At 31.0% G+C, this 18,037-nt stretch overlaps 1 protein-coding gene across 1 annotated transcript in view; it reads right to left on the reverse strand.

Moving 5' to 3' along the window:
- Nucleotides 1-464: 464 nt before the first annotated feature.
- LOC145291236 (zinc finger matrin-type protein 5-like) overlaps nucleotides 465-18,037 on the reverse strand; it is a 29,207-nt gene continuing 11,634 nt past the window's right edge. The window contains exons 3-4 of the mRNA XM_080136839.1: nucleotides 16,187-16,261; nucleotides 465-764 (exon numbers count right to left, since the gene is read on the reverse strand). Of these exons, the coding sequence (XP_079992965.1) occupies nucleotides 526-764; nucleotides 16,187-16,261 (314 nt within the window). The 3' untranslated portion in view covers nucleotides 465-525. The remainder of the gene's footprint in view (nucleotides 765-16,186; nucleotides 16,262-18,037) is intronic.

Below are 18,037 nucleotides of genomic sequence, written 5' to 3' on the forward strand. Positions count from 1 at the left end.
TCTGCTGATGATAAATATGCTATCCATCCGAAAAATATTTCTTGTTGAACAGAATTTTTTAAGGAAATAGAATCAAATTATAGTTTTTATTTTAAAGAACATCATGGAAGGATAAAAAACTTTTTTTAAAATAGCTGTTTTGTATCAATGTTGTGGGACCAAAGCAAGTCAAAGATGTCTAAAGATTTGCTCTTAAACAAATAAAAGCTTTTTTCTTTGCCGTCAGATTTTCCCAACACATGCCTACCACAGCAAATCTGGTGGAAGAGTGCTCCTTTGGTCTGTAGATCAAGCAAGGATCTGGAAAATCTCATATTTCAATTTAGACTCCTCTGAATAAAGAAACTGACTACTTGTAGCTTCTGGCTGCAATGAGCATAGTGGCAGATGAACTTAAAATTTTTCATCATTAACTGATGGATGATTTAAGACGTGACAAACAGTTTTTTTGATAAAATATGAAATTTTTTTAAAAGAAAGAATGTGAAATTTTTATTGACAACATTTACAAGTATATTTCAATGGTTATTCCCACTCAACTCGTTCTAAGTTGAAGTTTTGCATTGATGGTGGCAAAAGAGATGGTGGTAAATTTGGCACATGTCGAAGATTCATTGGTAATGACCACTGAGGAAAGACCACTTTGGGGTTGGTTTTCTTCACAGGTTTCTTGCCTCTCTTTTGTAGCCAGTCTTCCAATGTAGGTGTGATGGTCACCTTCTTCTCTTTTTGTTTCAGCCTTTCGCGCTCTACTTTTTCAAGTACTATAAAATAAAATAAAATAAAACATTTTTGAAAAACATTTAAAGTCATGAACTAAACAAAACAAATGCAATCACCTAGTCTGAGACGGTTTGACACAACCAAAAAACTGTTTAGACTCTTTGAAAAATGTGCAAGGGTTGGCTGCCAGATTAATCTTTGCAAACACTGCCTTAAACAAAAGGTCATAACTAGCAATATCAGCCCACATGTTTTCAACTAAACAAAATAAAATTTCAGGCCCTTTTTAATTTCTACAAAACTGATTGTGTTTACAATAAACCTGTATGCACATATGAACTGAAGTCACACCTTTGAGGGGAGGAATTTTCCTGAAATATACAATATGAAATGTCCATGTAACCATATTGACACAAGAACTCAATGCAAGTATAAAATAAATTTTTATATGATGCACAGTATATATATTATACATATATAGTATTAATAAAAGGTGAATCTGCATAGGTTATTTCACCATTATGTCTTATTTGCTTTAGCTTATGTTTATCTGTTACACTACTGCATTGTATTGTTTTCTGTAAATTTCATTTATATACACACTAGATAATGCTTCAAGCAAACTACATTAATCTCTTATGAAATCAATTGTGTTTTTGAGTTTTTGCAAAAAAAATGAAATAAAAATAAAATAAAATTTTTTAAAAAAGCACCTAGAAATAAAGCTATACTATAACAATAGGATTTATGACGGTTCCTGTAGGGGAAGAAGACCTGCATTTCTGTTTAGTTAAGAACCCTCTTTTACCAACAGAAAAATTATCAGATTTCTTTAGTCACTTCTTTTTGCAAAAATACTTTTGACAACCTCATAATTCTTGCTTCCCTTATTTTATTCTTTAGTCCTCACGTTCCATAAACAATGTTTCTGATAAAGGGGTGAAGAATTGCTACTTTGTTAGTCAAAATCCATCTAACACTTATTGTTGGTTAGTTTTTTTAAAACTAGCAAGCGATTTTTTTTTCAGCTACTTACATCAAGTAGCTTCATGCCTTGTCTGGAGTGACCCCCCCCCAAATGTTCCAAATATATATGTTTAATTTAGTTTTGGACCAATCAGAAAACAAAGAAAATGGATTAAAATATTTCCTTGGAGCTACTTTGTAACCATAACAGTGACAACTTAAAAACATTGACACACTTATTAGTTGGACGTTTTCCAGATCTATAGTATTATGGTCTCAACATTATTCAGGATTGAATGAGGATCAGTGAATGTTCCATACTTCTAATACTTTTATTGTCATCGAAATTGGTGAAATCACCTATTTTTCAATCAAATCGATTGATTGCCTGCTCTAATTGGGGACTTACTATAATGCACTGAAAGGAAGCTTCACATGCCTCTCCATGGTGACTGTCTCAATAAATTGTAAGTCTACATTGCACTGTACAGAGGCTCCTGATTTTATAAAATTATTTTTATATAATGGCTTGAATTAAAGTTTAAAATGCAAAAGCCAAGTAACATGGTCCAATTGTGCTCTAAACATAAACATTCATTTCAAATGTGCCCCTGTCATATCAAAGAACCTACTGTCGATTTTATATGCCAGGCCCTTCTGCTTGTATGGTGATAAAATTTCTCAAATGCACTTGTGATGCTGGGCTGAGTAAGGGAATTAACTTTGGTCAAAATTGGACTGTTCCTTTTTTTAATTGGATTTTTCTTTTTGAAGATTTATACTTATCAGATGCATTCTGATACAAAGTATATCTAAGAACACTTCCAGACACAAAGTACATTTGTATGAAATTTCAATTTCAAAAAAGTCAGCACAGTCGTTTCAGAGTTAAGGAACGCACACACACACACACACACACACTGCCTTTTATATACAACTAGTGATTATCTATAGTAAACTGATACCTCATTAACTTTGCCCATCACTGCTATAATGAAAATAAAAAAAAAACCTATAGTAACAATTTCTGTTTTATCCTAGTAACAAATTTTTTTTTAAGTGAAAAAAAAAATTTTTTACAATCTTTTTTTTGTGAAACAAGTACCAAGAAATCTTATTCTCTTTCCTTTGATTTTGTATCAAAACAATTTAATTTTCGTTATACTATGTTTGTTCTGATGCATTAATCCGCTACAAGTGTTTATTTTGGAACATGATGGTGGTAAAGTGGTTATCAGGACAAGCTGATGAGTTGGCATGCCATATTAGAGTTCTGTCGAATCTATAGTGCCATTTTCACCATTTCGATGCCTAATAAAATAGACAATAAAATATTTGTATTTTGAAAAACAATGGGGGTGGGCAGAATTTGACTTTGAAAATTACAAAGAAAAAAGTTATTGAGTGAGAACAAATGGTGATAGTTTGTAAAGAAGGAATTACAAAAGTAGCAAAGGACATTGTAATATGTTTTAAGTTTATGACGGGGGCCATCAGCTAGAATGGAAACCAAAACATTTAACTCTCTAGTGATAGTTGCTATCATATAACCTAAGGACACATGGATATCAAAACTTGAAAAATAAGTCGACTTATGCCTGTCAAGTTCCAATTTTTGAATTTTGACCCCTTGGAGATATTTTTTCAAGTTAAAAACCAAATTAAATTTGTTCCACATGTCAAAACACCCCATATATCAAGTTTCATGTCTGTAGACAAATAATTGACAGAATAATTTGATAGAACCCGTTCAGCACACACAAGGCCACACCCACATATATATATATATATATATATATATATATATATATATATATATATATATATATATATATAAATTTAAAAAATGATGAGAAGCAATATTTTATTAAAGTATAATTTCTAGAATAAAAGATTTTCTCACAAGAGAAAACGTGTTTTTACATCATAACAACAGTTTAACAAAATTCCTAACTTACAGATTCAGATAATGTGAAATAATTGTTGAATTCAGTGTTGGTCTAATAGAAGATGGCGTCAGTTATGGCCTCTGTGGTTATTCAAATTTTATCATGCAATCTCTTCTAATAATCAATGTAGGACTGATTTTAGTCCTGTAAATCGTTCGCATGTTTCAATTTAGTTGATCATCATCATTTGGTTTAACATCCATTATACATGCTGGCATGTGTTCAACAACTAAGAAACTGACTTCAAAAAGTAACCAATTTCCGGTCATCTATTTATTCCTCTTTCTTTAAAATCCACTCTTCATACAATATTTTCTTTGGTTTTCCCTGACAACTGACCATCCTACCTCAACTGTTCTACATCTACTAACTCAAAAGCTCTCATTCACTCTTTCAACATGACCATAACAAAATCTGCTATTTTGACCTCATCCATTCTTTCAATGTGATCACACCAACAAACTCTTCTCTTCTGCATATAATGTCCATATTTCATTTTCATCTGAGGCCATCAGATCTAAGTCTCTCTCTAATACTCACCTTACACATCCATTGTATCATTTTCATATCATTTCTCTTCATGTAATGTACGTCTAACTCTCATTGGTCAGGTTTCACTGCCATACATCATCCTGTGTACATACCCCCTGATAGACTCTTCCTTTGGCTGACGATGATAACGCTCTGCTGCTGAGCAATGATAAAAGTTTTCTGATCTTATTCCATCCACCCCTGTTGCAATAACACCAACAGGTTTTGAAATGACCAGCCAGAAACAAAAAAAAAATAAAAAATAAAAAAAGAAATCTTGTCCTAAATGGGTGGAAAGAGTTTTAACTTCCAAACATGAATGTATTCTCTAAGCATAATAAATCCAAGGGAGATAACCCATATTCCATTTCACTCAGCTAGGGAGTTTACAGAATTAGATTAGATTGTCTGCTTTAAAGCACAGTAATCCGTTTTATTATTTCAAGGTGAAACAAAACTTTTATTGTAAACGATTCATTATTTGCTAAATAGGTTAGAGGAAGCAGATAAAAGTCCATACCTTTTTCAACAAATAATAAAAAAAAACTTGGCTAACCAAATCCATATCAGTAGACATTACACTATTTGCAATCCCCACCAACAAATTTAACAGGAACAAACACATTAAAAAAATATAAATTGTACTCAATAAATATGTAAATAAATGCTTATATTACATATTCCATCTCATGATGGAATTAGAAACTTTATTCGATACTGATCCAGAACCTGACCAAAGGTCGCATTGGCATCTTCTGGCAGTTTGCAGTAAACTGCCGAAAAAACAGTTAAATCAACTTTTGTTAATAGGGAAAACAAACGTGATATTCTTAAAAATTTAATATATATTGATATATTTTTGTCCACAGATCTAAAGAAATAACAATGGCGGGAAGGATTGTTAAGTACACATATTCAGAGCATTAGAGTAGAACCCCAGGATACGGTGGCCTACGCTAGTTTTTTTTCAGGTTACGATGTGGGATACAATGTTTTTCTGGTCCCTAGTTACGGTATTTGCCCCACCTTATGGCGTTATTTATAATGTTATTTGATTATATACAACTGTGTTATATACTGTACTGTATTTGTTACTAATTTTTAATATGTACTGTATAAAATTTTGCTTAGGCCTTGCCATACGACGATTGCACCTTACGATCCTAACCTCAGAATGGATTAATGCTGTATCCCAGGGTTCTCCTGAATATTGAATCTGGCTTCATTTGTCAAGAAAAAGACGGTATGACGTTTCCACGGTGTATTATTTGTTACAAAGTTTTGGGGAATGAGTCAACAAATCCAGCTAAACTCAAGCTCTATCTTGAAAAGTATCATCCCAGTTTGCAGCAAAAGAATAAAAATTATTTCAAACAGAAATTATCATCTCCCAAGCATTTTGATGCATCAGATAAATTCCATGAAAAGACCACCAATGCAGTGATTGCTTACAAAGTCGCACAGACCAAAAAGCTTCATACAACTGTTGAGCAGCTTGTGCTACCCTGTGCAAAAGAAATTGTGAGGCTTGTTGGTGAGGATGCAGCATGGAAGCTAAATGTTATATCTGTATCTAATGACACTGTATCGAGACGGATAAATGAAATCTCACAAAACATCAATGAATAAATTGTTGAAGGAAAAAAATTTGTAATACAGTTAGATGAATCAACTGACGTCTCATTTTTCTCTTAACTAATGGTGTTTGCAGGATATATAGTCGAGGTAGACTTCAAAGCAGAATTTCTATTTTATAAGACTCTTGGCACCATTTCACTGGCTCAGGAGGTCTTAGAAATTTTCAGTTTTTTTTAACAAATGGTCTGAATTAGGGAAATTTAGTGAGTGTTACCACTGATGGTTCACCTGCAATGCTAAGCTCAAGATTATGCTTCTAAGCATTGGTTGGTTTATTGGTGTTTTATAGCATATCAACCACTGTGCATCATTTAATGCCGAATCTTTTATTGAATTGAGAGTTCTTTTGTTTTGTTTTTTTTTAACTTTTGGGTTGCACAAATTTTTGATTATTATCAAAAGTTATGTCTTTAAAGTTTTGGTTGCTTTCAAGGTTTTAGCAGTATTGTATAAAGTAATTTAAAGTGTTGTATTTTTTTTAATATTCGATAATCTGGTGTGGTGCCACGTTATGAAATAATTCCTTGATTCCATTTGCTGCGTAATATTTGTTTCTGATTTGTTTCCGGCATTTCGTTAGTATATGCTTTATCATTTGCTCGTCACAGAATGTGCATTTCGGCTTTTCTGTAGCTTCTATCAAGTGTGAGTGCATTAGTTTAGTGCGTCCAATTCTAATTCTGTTCAAAACAATATTTTCTTTTCATCCTTTTATTACTGTTTTGTTTTCTTCTTAATTGTAAGTTGGTGTTCATGTAATTTATCTTAGGTGCATGTATCCCATTCTGCTTACTACTTCTGTTGTATTCCTTTATTTTTCTACTGAAATCTGTATGGAATTTTAATGTTTGTTATATTCCTGTACATAACTTCTTTGGCTAGTTTATCAACTTTTTCATTGCCTGATTTACCAACATGACTTGGTATCCAGGCTATGACAATTTTTTTTTTTTTCATTTTATTGTATTGAATTATTATGTCTTATGCAGGGATGTTCGAGTTCTTCTCCTCTTAGAGCTAAGATGCATAACAAAGAATCAGTGTATATAATAAACTTTTTCCTATTGTTTTTTTTATTAGTTCAAGCACCATTTTGATGACCTATAATTGCGCTGTGTATTTTGATGCATCAATGAGGGAATCTTATTTGGAGATGGTTTTGTCCATTTGTACACACTGCACCTGTTCCATTTGTTGTTTTAGCTCCATCCGTGTATATTTCTTTGTATTGTAGATACTTTCCCTAAGTTCACCAAAGTGACTTCTATTTATTAGGTTGTTAGTATTATTTTTCTTATATTTATATACGAGTTAGCATTTTAGGTTTTTCAATGTCCATGGTGGTCTGTTACTTACTTTGTGTGTGACTATGCTATCAGGGTTTTCATTAATTGGAGTTATTTCTTTGATACGATACTCAAAAGAGGGTATATTTTTTGGTTTACTGGTGTAAAAGTTTGTATATTGCAGGTTAGAGGTTTTCTCATGTGTTGGATTGTTTGGGTTACTTTGTAGTATTATTGTGTATTATATTGCTAATTTCTGTCATCTTAAATGTAGAGGAGGTTCGTTAGCTTCTATGTATAGGCTTTTCCATGGGTGATGTTCAGTATGCTCCCAAACTAAGTCTAAATCCTTGTTTTTGTATAGTTGTTAATTTTTTGAGATAGGATTTAGACAGAGCTATATGTGATGCACCCATAGTCTAATTTGGATCTAATATGTGCAGGATATATTTTTAACATTGTGTCCTAGTCTGCTCACCAGTCTGTTTTTAATATTATTTCCAAGGTTTTTTGTTTTTTTTATTGTATTTTGGCATTTTTGCTTCAAGTTATTGATATGTGTGTTAAAGTTTGTTGTCTAATGTGACACGAGAAATTTTTGTATATTTTTGTCTGTCCAATCCTCTATTTTGTTTAGACAATGTTATATCTTTCTTTCTATTGTTAGCTTGTTTGGTGCAGAATAGGCAATTGAAAAATTGTCATACAAAACTGTCTCGAAGGAATGATTCAAGTCATGCTATTTGATCATTAGTACTTTGTTTCTGTTTGTATCCGCTATGGTATTTCGATAGGTTGATTTTTTTTCTAGGTACCATATTATTCGATTGTTTATCATTCTTTCCATGATTTGGGAAAACTGGTTAGGGTTACAGATCTGTAACTAGTTGGGTTAGTTGGATCTTAAGGTTTTGCATGAACAGGTTCTTTATTTTGCTTTTTCTATGTCTGGTTTTTGTAGAAGATTTATATCTAATATTTCATTGGCGTGTTCTTTCATTTGTCAAATTTATTGTGATTTGAGTTCGTTGGATTTATTTTCTTTATATTTGCCTGAATTGCTTGGTTCTTCAGTTTCCATTTTTTCTATTTGATTAGTCTTGTTTTTGGAGTTAGATCTATTTCTGCTTTCAGAGGCTGAAGAAAATTGTGGTTCATTTTTGAATGGGTTTATTTTTGGAGAATATTTTCACTTATTGCTTTAGTTTGCTCAGAGGGTATTTTGGTTGCTTTTTTATTTTTGTATTTAATAGTAGGTTTTGATTTAGAGTTGTAATTTGGGGCGTTTACTTCATTGTGATAGGATTGTTTTTGTGTGTTTTCCATTTCTAACACTTGGTAACTATTAGTGGGATTTGAGGGTTTATTTGTGAATTTTTGTTTGTTAGTATCTCATTCATATGTACTTAGTTTTATATTTTCTGTTTCCTTGGGCAAGAGACTAGCTTCTTGATTATTAAATTTTGTAGCATAGGTTTTAGATTTTTTAGAAGTATGTTCTTTGGAGCAGTTGTTTTGGTACTTGTACAGTTTAATCAAGAGATTAAAAATGGAAATATTGAAAAAAAAAATTTAAATTGTACGTATCTGTTATGGAATGAAGTCCTCTGAAAAAAAAAAATTTCACTTAATTTTATCAAGTAGTTTTTTTTTTTTTTTTTTTTTACAGCGAAAAAACAATTTATTATGATACCAAGCAAAAAGTTGATTTATAGGAAGAAAAGCTAGTATTAAAGATGGGGAGTGAGTGCTGGCATTTTAAACTGAGTTATCTCCCTGTGGCGTGTTCAAAAAATTCAAAGATGTCTACCTTTAACGCGCTGTGATAAAAACGTGTTTTTCCACTTAAAAAAAAAAAAAAAAAAAAATACTCAATCAAATTAAGTGAATTTTCTTTTTTTTTTGAGATCTTCAGTCCAAAACAGTTATGTACAATATAACCATTATTCAATATTTTCATTTTTTTACATCTTGAATAAACTCGACAAGTGCCGTTGTTTTTTAGAGAGAAGGACTGGGTTTGTGATGACGTTGATATTTTATGGATTTCGTTCTTTTTAGTTTTTTTCATACTTGTGGGTTTATAGATTTTTTAAAGTTCAAAAGTTCATTAGGTTCTAGTTGAATTAGCTTATAAGTTCTTTATATTTGTCAGGTTGTTGAAGGTTATTTGGTTTGGTCTTTTAAACTGTTTTTGTATATGATTGATTTTTTATGTAGGTTTTAACTATTTTTTCGCTTCTGAAAAGGAGGTATTTCTTTTATATTTTATTGTTAATATTTTTTTTCCCCATTTTTCACAAGGTTTAGAAAAGGCTGGATGGTTTCCTGAACAGTTGGAGCATTTAGTTTCTTCATAACAAGTTTCTGCATTATAGTTTTGGTCTTTTGAACTAGATCTCCCATATGTGTCTTTATGGTGTCCAAATCTTGGACATTTAAAACATCTCAATGGCGTAGGGATATATATCTCTACCGGTTCAATATTGCAGCCTGTTGGGATTTTTGGTGTATTGAATGTAAGGTATTATTATTTTCTTTTTATAGAGATTCTTTGCGATTCTATGATTCATTTGTTATTTAATTCATTTAGCATTTCTTCTGGTGTGGCAAGAGATAGTTCTCTGCTTCTAATTATGCCTTTAGATGGATTTAATCTCTCATGAGGGGAGTGGTTACTTTGACCTTGACATCATGGAAATGTGACATTTTTTTTAAATTTGTTACTTTGGTTTATTTTGATCAATAGATTGCCATCTTTAGTTTTTTTTAACATTTTTTTGGTTTAATGGAGTTGGATAGTACCTTTTCTATCAGGAAGGAGAACAATTTGGACATTAGTTTTTCTCCCATTGACCACTGATTCTATGATGTAGAATCTTGGAAAGTCGGTATCAGAGTTCGTGTTTTCTTCTTCATCACTTCAGGATGTGGTCTTTTGTTGTTTTTTTTTATGCTATATGAGTTTTTATGTTAATTCATCATCCTTGTTCCCCACCCTTTGCAGAGCCCTATAATGGGAGATTTTCAGAATTGTTTTGAAAAAATATTTCAAATCAAAATGCTTCTTGTGTATGGTCCATACTTAATTTTTGATTAAACTGGTGATCCATGGTCCTGAAATGAGTTGAGAACCACTGTTCTATACCTTATACATCGTGACTGGTTCAGAGTCACCATCATGTTTTTTCCTTTGTGTAGATCGAAGCAGATTTGAGTTGAATACCAGCTAATGCAGATTAAAAAAAATACTCTCTCCAGAGAGCTTCGCCACATAATTAAGAACATAACTTCTATTTAAAAAGAAGTTGCTTCATTGTGTTAATGTGTGAATTAGCAAGTTATATTGAAGTACTTGTTAAAAGAGTCTTCAAGATTATATCTTTCCTTTTTCATTCAGATTTTGCCATCCTCCCACATACAACACCTGGTATATGCTTATCTTAATTCATGCAGATTACATATTTATTATTATAGAGACATTTCTCTATCAATTATTATATTCGACCTAATATATAGTAGGGAAATTAAAACTAAAAAAAAATATGTAAATAAATATACCTTTAATGTAACATGCATTTAAGCAAACCGCGCACACATCCATGCCTACACCTTTTAACCAACGCATCAGTTGTCGAGCCCATGTGGTAACCTCCACTTTGCCCAGCAGGTGGCGCTCACCATTTGCTCTTCCGTTTTCTCTCTTTCTCTTCACACTTGAGACATGGAGCTGACAACACGTGTTTGCCTCCAATTCAAACCTCAAATGTGAGTGGCATGCAAATTACGTCCACGCCTCGACAGGGCGTTTATCTTTTCTCAAGATAGGTATGAAAATTGTATAAACAAACTCTTACATACACAATGAACTTCCCACGTATGCTTCGACGAACTCTCGCGTACATTCATGCATGCAACAAACGTTTATCTACACGCATGCTAGTTTATAAACACACAAACACTGTGACATTCATAACCTTTCTGTGTAAATAAATATTTCTTGTACATATGTAAATATATGATCCTGTTTCAGTATGCTTCATTTAAATGTCTTGAATGTACTCATAACACGTGCCATTATTGTTGATTGTTTTCTGTATTATGCTGTTCTAGTAACAATGATCTCCAACTATCCAGCTTATCGAACATGCAGTCTATTCTTGTAACCGGTTCATATACACAGTCTACAAAGAGGGGATCCAGCTATACAATCGGTATATAAACTGCACACCGGGTCCCCCACAACCTTATATAAAACTTTTTTTTTTTTTTTTTAAAACCAAAACTTTTCATATATTGAAATTCCGGTAATGTTCATATACCAATAAAATTAAAGTCAAAGTAAATTGACTTAATTAAGCTTCATGATTATCAGTTTCCATAATCGAGCATGCATATAATACTTTTGCAAACTCAAGACAACCAAATATAAAATGAGAACATCATATGTTGTATTTCCTCATGTGCTACAATTGTTTCGTAACTATTTTATTCCAAAGTAGCTATTCTTCAGACAGCCAAATACATTTGTTATACATATATAAATACATTCATAATCCATATTTTAAGTGATTAAGCTGCGAGATTTACCTCTACCCCGATTTTTATATTTTATTTATGCTTTGATTGCCAGCGAATTCATTATTTAACCTACTTTTGTATTTCTATTTTTATATGAAACTTCAACAATTCCCTATTTTTATATTCAATTAATCTTTTAATATTTCAAGAGAACAAAAAAAAAAAAATTATAATTTATTTATTTCAATTCATTTCACAAATACTAATCAACACATTCAAATTCTAGTTTCTATTTAGATGTCTAACTATTCTTTTCTCAATCTGCCATAGTTTTGTATAAATATTATTTACGTATTATAATCTACTAGTTGATGTTTTCTTCTTCGTGTTATTTCTTAAGGAATTATAATTAAAGGTTTATTTAAATAATATTAATTAAAATATATTGGCAGCAATTGAGAATAAAAGCTTAACTGTGTTCTTATTAATTACTAGCATGGATACCAGGCGTTGCCTGGGTTGACACAAAGTTCTGTTTGAAACACGCCTGCTATACTAATCATTTTCATTATGAGTAACGGGGATACCCCCACAACAATTTCAAAAATAAAAGAACAGACAAAAACGTGTAAAAGAAGTATGTGATACTCTCTCCAGATATTTCGGCAGAAGGGATCACTATCCTAAGAAAACTAACGACTTTGTGAACCTAAAAAAAATAATGTCCATAAACATTAATGCGTGCGTCTATTTTTTTATTTTGGTAAATGTGTAGTTTAGCGGCGTAAATTAACTATTATATTTTTATTTTTAATCCTTACTATTTAATAACCATTCCTAATCCCGTTATGTTGTAAGGGAGATAACTCTTTACCGAATGTTTTTCTATTTATCATTTCTCAAAATTACATGTATTCTTACTTACAATATTTTGACTTTAGTATTTATTAATCGCCTTTGTTTAATTTTAAACGTATAGTTCTAACCTGATATCCTCTTTATATCAATTTAGGTTCAATTTCTCCTTTAGTTTGCTTCAACTTTATATTTTAATCACAGTTAACGTTTGATTTTTTTTATTTCCTCTTGTGTTATTGAAATTACTCAGGTGTTAGTTTATTACCAATAATGGTTATTAAATACAAATATATTTCTATTTCCCTTATTTAGGTTATAATTAGTTAGTTTTTATATGTTAACTTAATGATCTATCAATTTATCTATTGTGCTTTCTAAAATCTTTGTATTAAATTTAACATTCTCTTACCCTACTTACATTTCACTCTCAATTTATTCCTTAATTTTCTATGCTTTTATTATTATAAAATGCAATTTTAATCAGATTTTAGGCATAATAGGAATTTATTTCTATGAAGACAGTTTTGTAAAACATCTAACTTCTTGTCTAAAATTTTCTCTTTAGAATTCACTGTATGGAACGACTCAAAGCGATTACATCTTTTTGAATTAGTCTGTTTATATTTTCTAGCTTTATCAACACTTGACCATTTTAATTCAAATTCCATTTTATTCCTAGGTAGTTCTCTAATCCAATCACCTAATGTAGTTGTGTTCCTCTTAGTTTTTATAATTATTTTTGTTCTATCCTTATTTCTATCATTATCCTCAACTCCATTTGGTTCCTTCTCTGGTCCAATGTTAAATGATGAAACATGGTTTCAGTATCTGTTCTTAAAAAACAAAAAGATTTTTATTATTATCTACCTTCATTTCACATTTGTATACAATTTCAGAAATTAAGCAATTGCCCTCCAATGGACATTCATTAGGTATTCTACAGTTACATTTTTCTCAATATTTAATTCACCTGATTCAATCTTATTCACTATTTTGTTTATTTTACCATTATTTGAGCTCATTATAGTTTTACTTAGATTGGCAGTGATTGAGAATAAAAGCTTAACTGTGTTCTGATTAATTACTAGCATGGGTACCTGGCGTTGCCTGGGTTGAAATGAAGTTCCGTTTGAAACACGCCTGCTATACTAATCATTTTCATCATGGGTAACATGGATACCCCCCACAATTTCAAAAATAAAAGAACGGATAAAAACATGTAAATGTAACCGCTCCCAAAAAGAATTATTTGATACCCTCTCCAGATATTTCGGCAGAAGGGATCACTGGCCTAAGAAAACTAACGATTTTGTGAACCTAAAAAAATAATGTTTATAAACATTAATGCGTGCGTTTATTATTTTTTTTTATTTTGGTAGATGTGTAGTTTAGTGGCGTAAATTATTTGCCAAACAAAAAAAAAAAATATAAAAACCATTTATTTTTATATAAAACACATTGTTAGACCCAAAGGCTGAAATAAAACCAGAAAAAAAATTCATTTTTATCATTTATATTTATTATTCGAGGCCGCTATATTGCTTTTAAAATTTGGTCTTTCTAAGCTTTGGCAGATTGGCCTTTTTAAGCTCTTTCATGAACTATGTTTTTGGCCGCCATAATTTTTTTTTGTAATGAAATAGCATAAAAAAAAAAGGCCAAATTTGGCCAATCTGTTAAACCTAAAAAAAGACCAAATTTTAAATGTGTAAGGAGTGCACATTTAGTCTAATAATAAAAAAAATGATAAAAATGAATTTTTTTTTTGTTTTATTTCAGCCTTTGGGTCTAATGTTTTATATAAAAATGAATTTTTTTAATAATTTTTTTTCATCTGTCAAATAATTTATGCTGCTAAACTACACATTTACCATTATATTTTGTAAGGGCACTTTTTTTTTTGTAAATAAAGGAAATTTTCGATTTGCCTTTTTTATGGGGGGGGGAGAGGGCTTTTTGATTTGCTTTTTATTTGTCGTTTTATGTTTCTAATGTACCCCCCCCCCCCAAAAAAAAATTGAATTTGTCATATTTGGGGTTATTTTGTTTATTAAATTGTTAGGTAAAAGTAGAGAATGGTCTCATAAAAAATAATTAAATTTATTGTTATTTTATGTTTCCAATGTAATTCCCCCTCCCAGAAAAAAATTTGTATTTGTCAGATTTTGCCCTCCCCCTCAATCGCCAAACTTAAAAAAATGTGACAAGTCTCGTTGAACGCTTGGTGGTCAAAAAGTGGGCTCTCATTTTACATTAAATTTATATAGAAAAGTGATTCCCCCACTGTAACATTGTATTTTTTTTTTTTTCAAAATTTCTTCTCTCATAATATTTATAATGGATGTTTAAATGTATTAGGCTGAAAAAAAGTAGATCTCCATTTTTTAGGGGTTTAAACGCCGCTGGGTCATGTCGTATAAAGTTACCTTTTTAATTAGAAAATTAAGTTTGTAATTGATGAAATTAACATGAAAAAAGAAAGAAAAAAATGTGTAAATTATGGAATTTAGAGGATGGGGCAGTAGATCATCTTTTTAGGTATTAAATTAGATTAAATGGTAAAAATTTACCGATTTCTGTATTGCCGTTTAAGGAATAAAATAAAAACAAAAAAAATCTTTTCAGTTTTGTTGTAACTGTCTTTCTTTTTTTTTGAATATTTAAAAAAAAAAAAAAAAAAAAAAAATCAATAGATGCCAAACATTTTTCTATCTACATGGAATTATTTTTCCAGCTAGAAACTTAATGAAATTACCAAATGATATTTGGTGAACACTTTTTTATGCATAGCATCTAGGGGCAAATAACTCTTAAAAAAAAAAAAAAAAAAAAAAAAGGTGGAGGGGTCACTGTTGGAAATATTAATTCCAAAATAAATTAAATTAAATATATTATCAATATAATTGTTGTTTAAAGTTTATTAATAACAATTTTAAATAGAATACTTAAAATAATTCTCTCGCTAAAAACATTAACCAAGATACCGCTATTTCGTAAAATTGATTTTCCTTTGTCATATGCAATTAAGGTGATCTCTCTTAATTGTATATTTTTGCAAGTATCATACTATATATAGAAATGAAAGATTAAAATAAGACACGTTCTGTATAAATTAATCAAATTGTAAACAAACAAACAGACAGGAATACGAATTTATAGATATAGATTATTACTTAATCTATTTTCTGGAGGGAAGTTCTTACCAATTATTTTGTAAAATTCTTCAGGGATATTATTCTTCATATGTTCACTGAAAGATGGATTAAACAAACCTGTTTTTTTTGTGTCTATTTCTCTTATTTTTAAGGAAATACAACATATGTTCTCATTTTATATTTGGTTGTCTTGATTTTGCAAAAATATAAATATGACTCGGGTGTCATCATCGGCCGATCATCGAAGACGGGGTGCAAGAAAGGTACACAGAGTTTTATAATTATATAGAATAATTTATTCTTATAATCATCACTGGTGGGGCATGGTGTACTGAATTCCTAGCACGTTTTATCCTTTTCTTGAATGTTAGTGGCAAAGAGTGTGCCCTCCTCACTGGCATTTGTTTACTTTGTTTGTTGACTATTTGATAATTTACCTCTCTATTAACATGTAAATTTTTTTCCATCAATCAGAGCCTTCGATATCTCTCAGCAGCCGCCCCCCCCTTCCCCGCTGTAACTATTTAACACTTAACGAGAACAATGAATCAAAACTTACTTTCTCTTTTGAGTTCAGCCTTTGCTTCTGGTGTGAGGTGAGAAAACTTACAGTTCAGTTCAAATGTGCAAGAACCTAAAAAAAAGAAAATGAAAAATAAATAATTGTATATTATAAGAAACAGAAAGCCTAAATTTATATTGGAGGTAAATGTTCTGGGGTAACTGACACCCCTATTCCTGTCTTCACATGGACTCTCCCATCGCTGTGAAAGGCAGCTATTTTGGACTCTCTAATCAGAGATTCCATGCCAGCCTAATCGTTGACATGACTTTACCGACTCTCCTGTTTGATATTGTGAACCCCTAAAATAAGGCCATAACATCTGGCGACGTAGGAATGAAAAAACCTCACAAGGACCCTTTCCTTTGGACTAATAATCAAAAACGTCTATTTTCCTGTTTTTCTGACTCAACTTTAAATTTTTCTACTAGCTTTGAAAAGTTCAACAAGTTTACTTCTTTTTTTTCAAGAACAAGAAAAAAAAAAAAAAAGAAAGTTATCGCCAAACCAAAACTGTGAGTAGAAAAAAATATATATTGCTGTCCTAATCAATTTCTTGTTTTAAAACGAAATAGATTACATTCTATGCTGGAAAAATAAAGTTATTGGTGAACTTGAATTTACGTTTTTGTATTTTTGAACACCCGTGTTTCCTATTTTTCGGATTCAGTTTTAAAAAGTTCAACAAGTTTACTTCATTTTTTCAACAAAAAAAAAAAAAAAAAAAAAGTTATTGGTGAACTTGAATTTACGCTTTTGTATTTTTTAACACGTGTGGTTAGCTGGCAAGCAACCATTTTTTTTCTCTGTTACGGTGAACGAGAAAAATAAAAACAGAAACAGAAAAGTCATTAAACCGACTCTACATAGGACACTTGCATCTAACCCACAATTATTTATTGAAACAAGTTCTACCAACGTGCCAATGTGGATATGTACTGACCATAAAAGCATATTCGAGGATTGTAAAAATACAACTCTATAAAAGGAAAATATTTCAGCAACAAAAACAACAAAAGGAAATTAGAAAAATACTGAAAGTCGAAACTAAAAAAGTTTATGGACTTCAGAGAAAAAAAAACGGTAACTTTAAAAGATTTTCTTTTTTTCCTCTCTCTGATATTTCTTAAATACTTTTGATGTTGGCAAAATTCTCTGACTTCAACAAATAGTACAGTTATTCACTATTTTTTTTTTTTCCTTTCATGGAAATTAAACAAAAACTTTTTAAGTGTCTTATTACATTTTCTGCTAAGATACAACACGGAACTTTTTTTTCTTCTTTTTCTTCTGTCCCTCCTCATGTGTGAATATTTATTTCATATATCATCTTCATAAAATTGTTTTTTTCCTGGTGAAATTTCTCAGACCTAGAAATTCGGAGACTAGTTATTTTTCAACATGGAAGAACTTTCAAAACAAATAGCTGCTATGATACGGTTGCAGCAGACTCAGTTCTCCGAAATACAAAAGCAAAGAGAAGAAGAAAGAAAGCAAATGGAGGAGGAAAAACAACAAAGAGAAGCAGAAAGGTTCGAAGAAAGAGAAGAAAGAAAACGAAGAGAAGAAAGAGAAGAAGAAAGAAAACAATTTAATGCCCAAATACTTGAAATGCAAGAACAAGCAAAGAGAAAGTTGGAAATATTATCTAAGGTTATATCTAAAAAAGACAGTAGAGAGTCAGACAAGGACGTTTTTTCCCCAAACTGCAATCTGGTCAGCGTTGGAAACTTTTCAGTACCGGCCTGATGAAGAATTAACTTTTGAAGCCTATTTCTGCAGATTCGGCGACGTGTTCAGAATTGATTGTAAAACTTGGAGCGATCAGATGAAGGTTCGTCTCTTACT

The sequence above is a fragment of the Euprymna scolopes genome, chromosome 2 (assembly GCF_053919585.1).
Source record: "Euprymna scolopes isolate OS-2025 chromosome 2, ASM5391958v1, whole genome shotgun sequence".
NCBI classification, from domain to species: Eukaryota; Metazoa; Mollusca; class Cephalopoda; order Sepiida; family Sepiolidae; genus Euprymna; species Euprymna scolopes.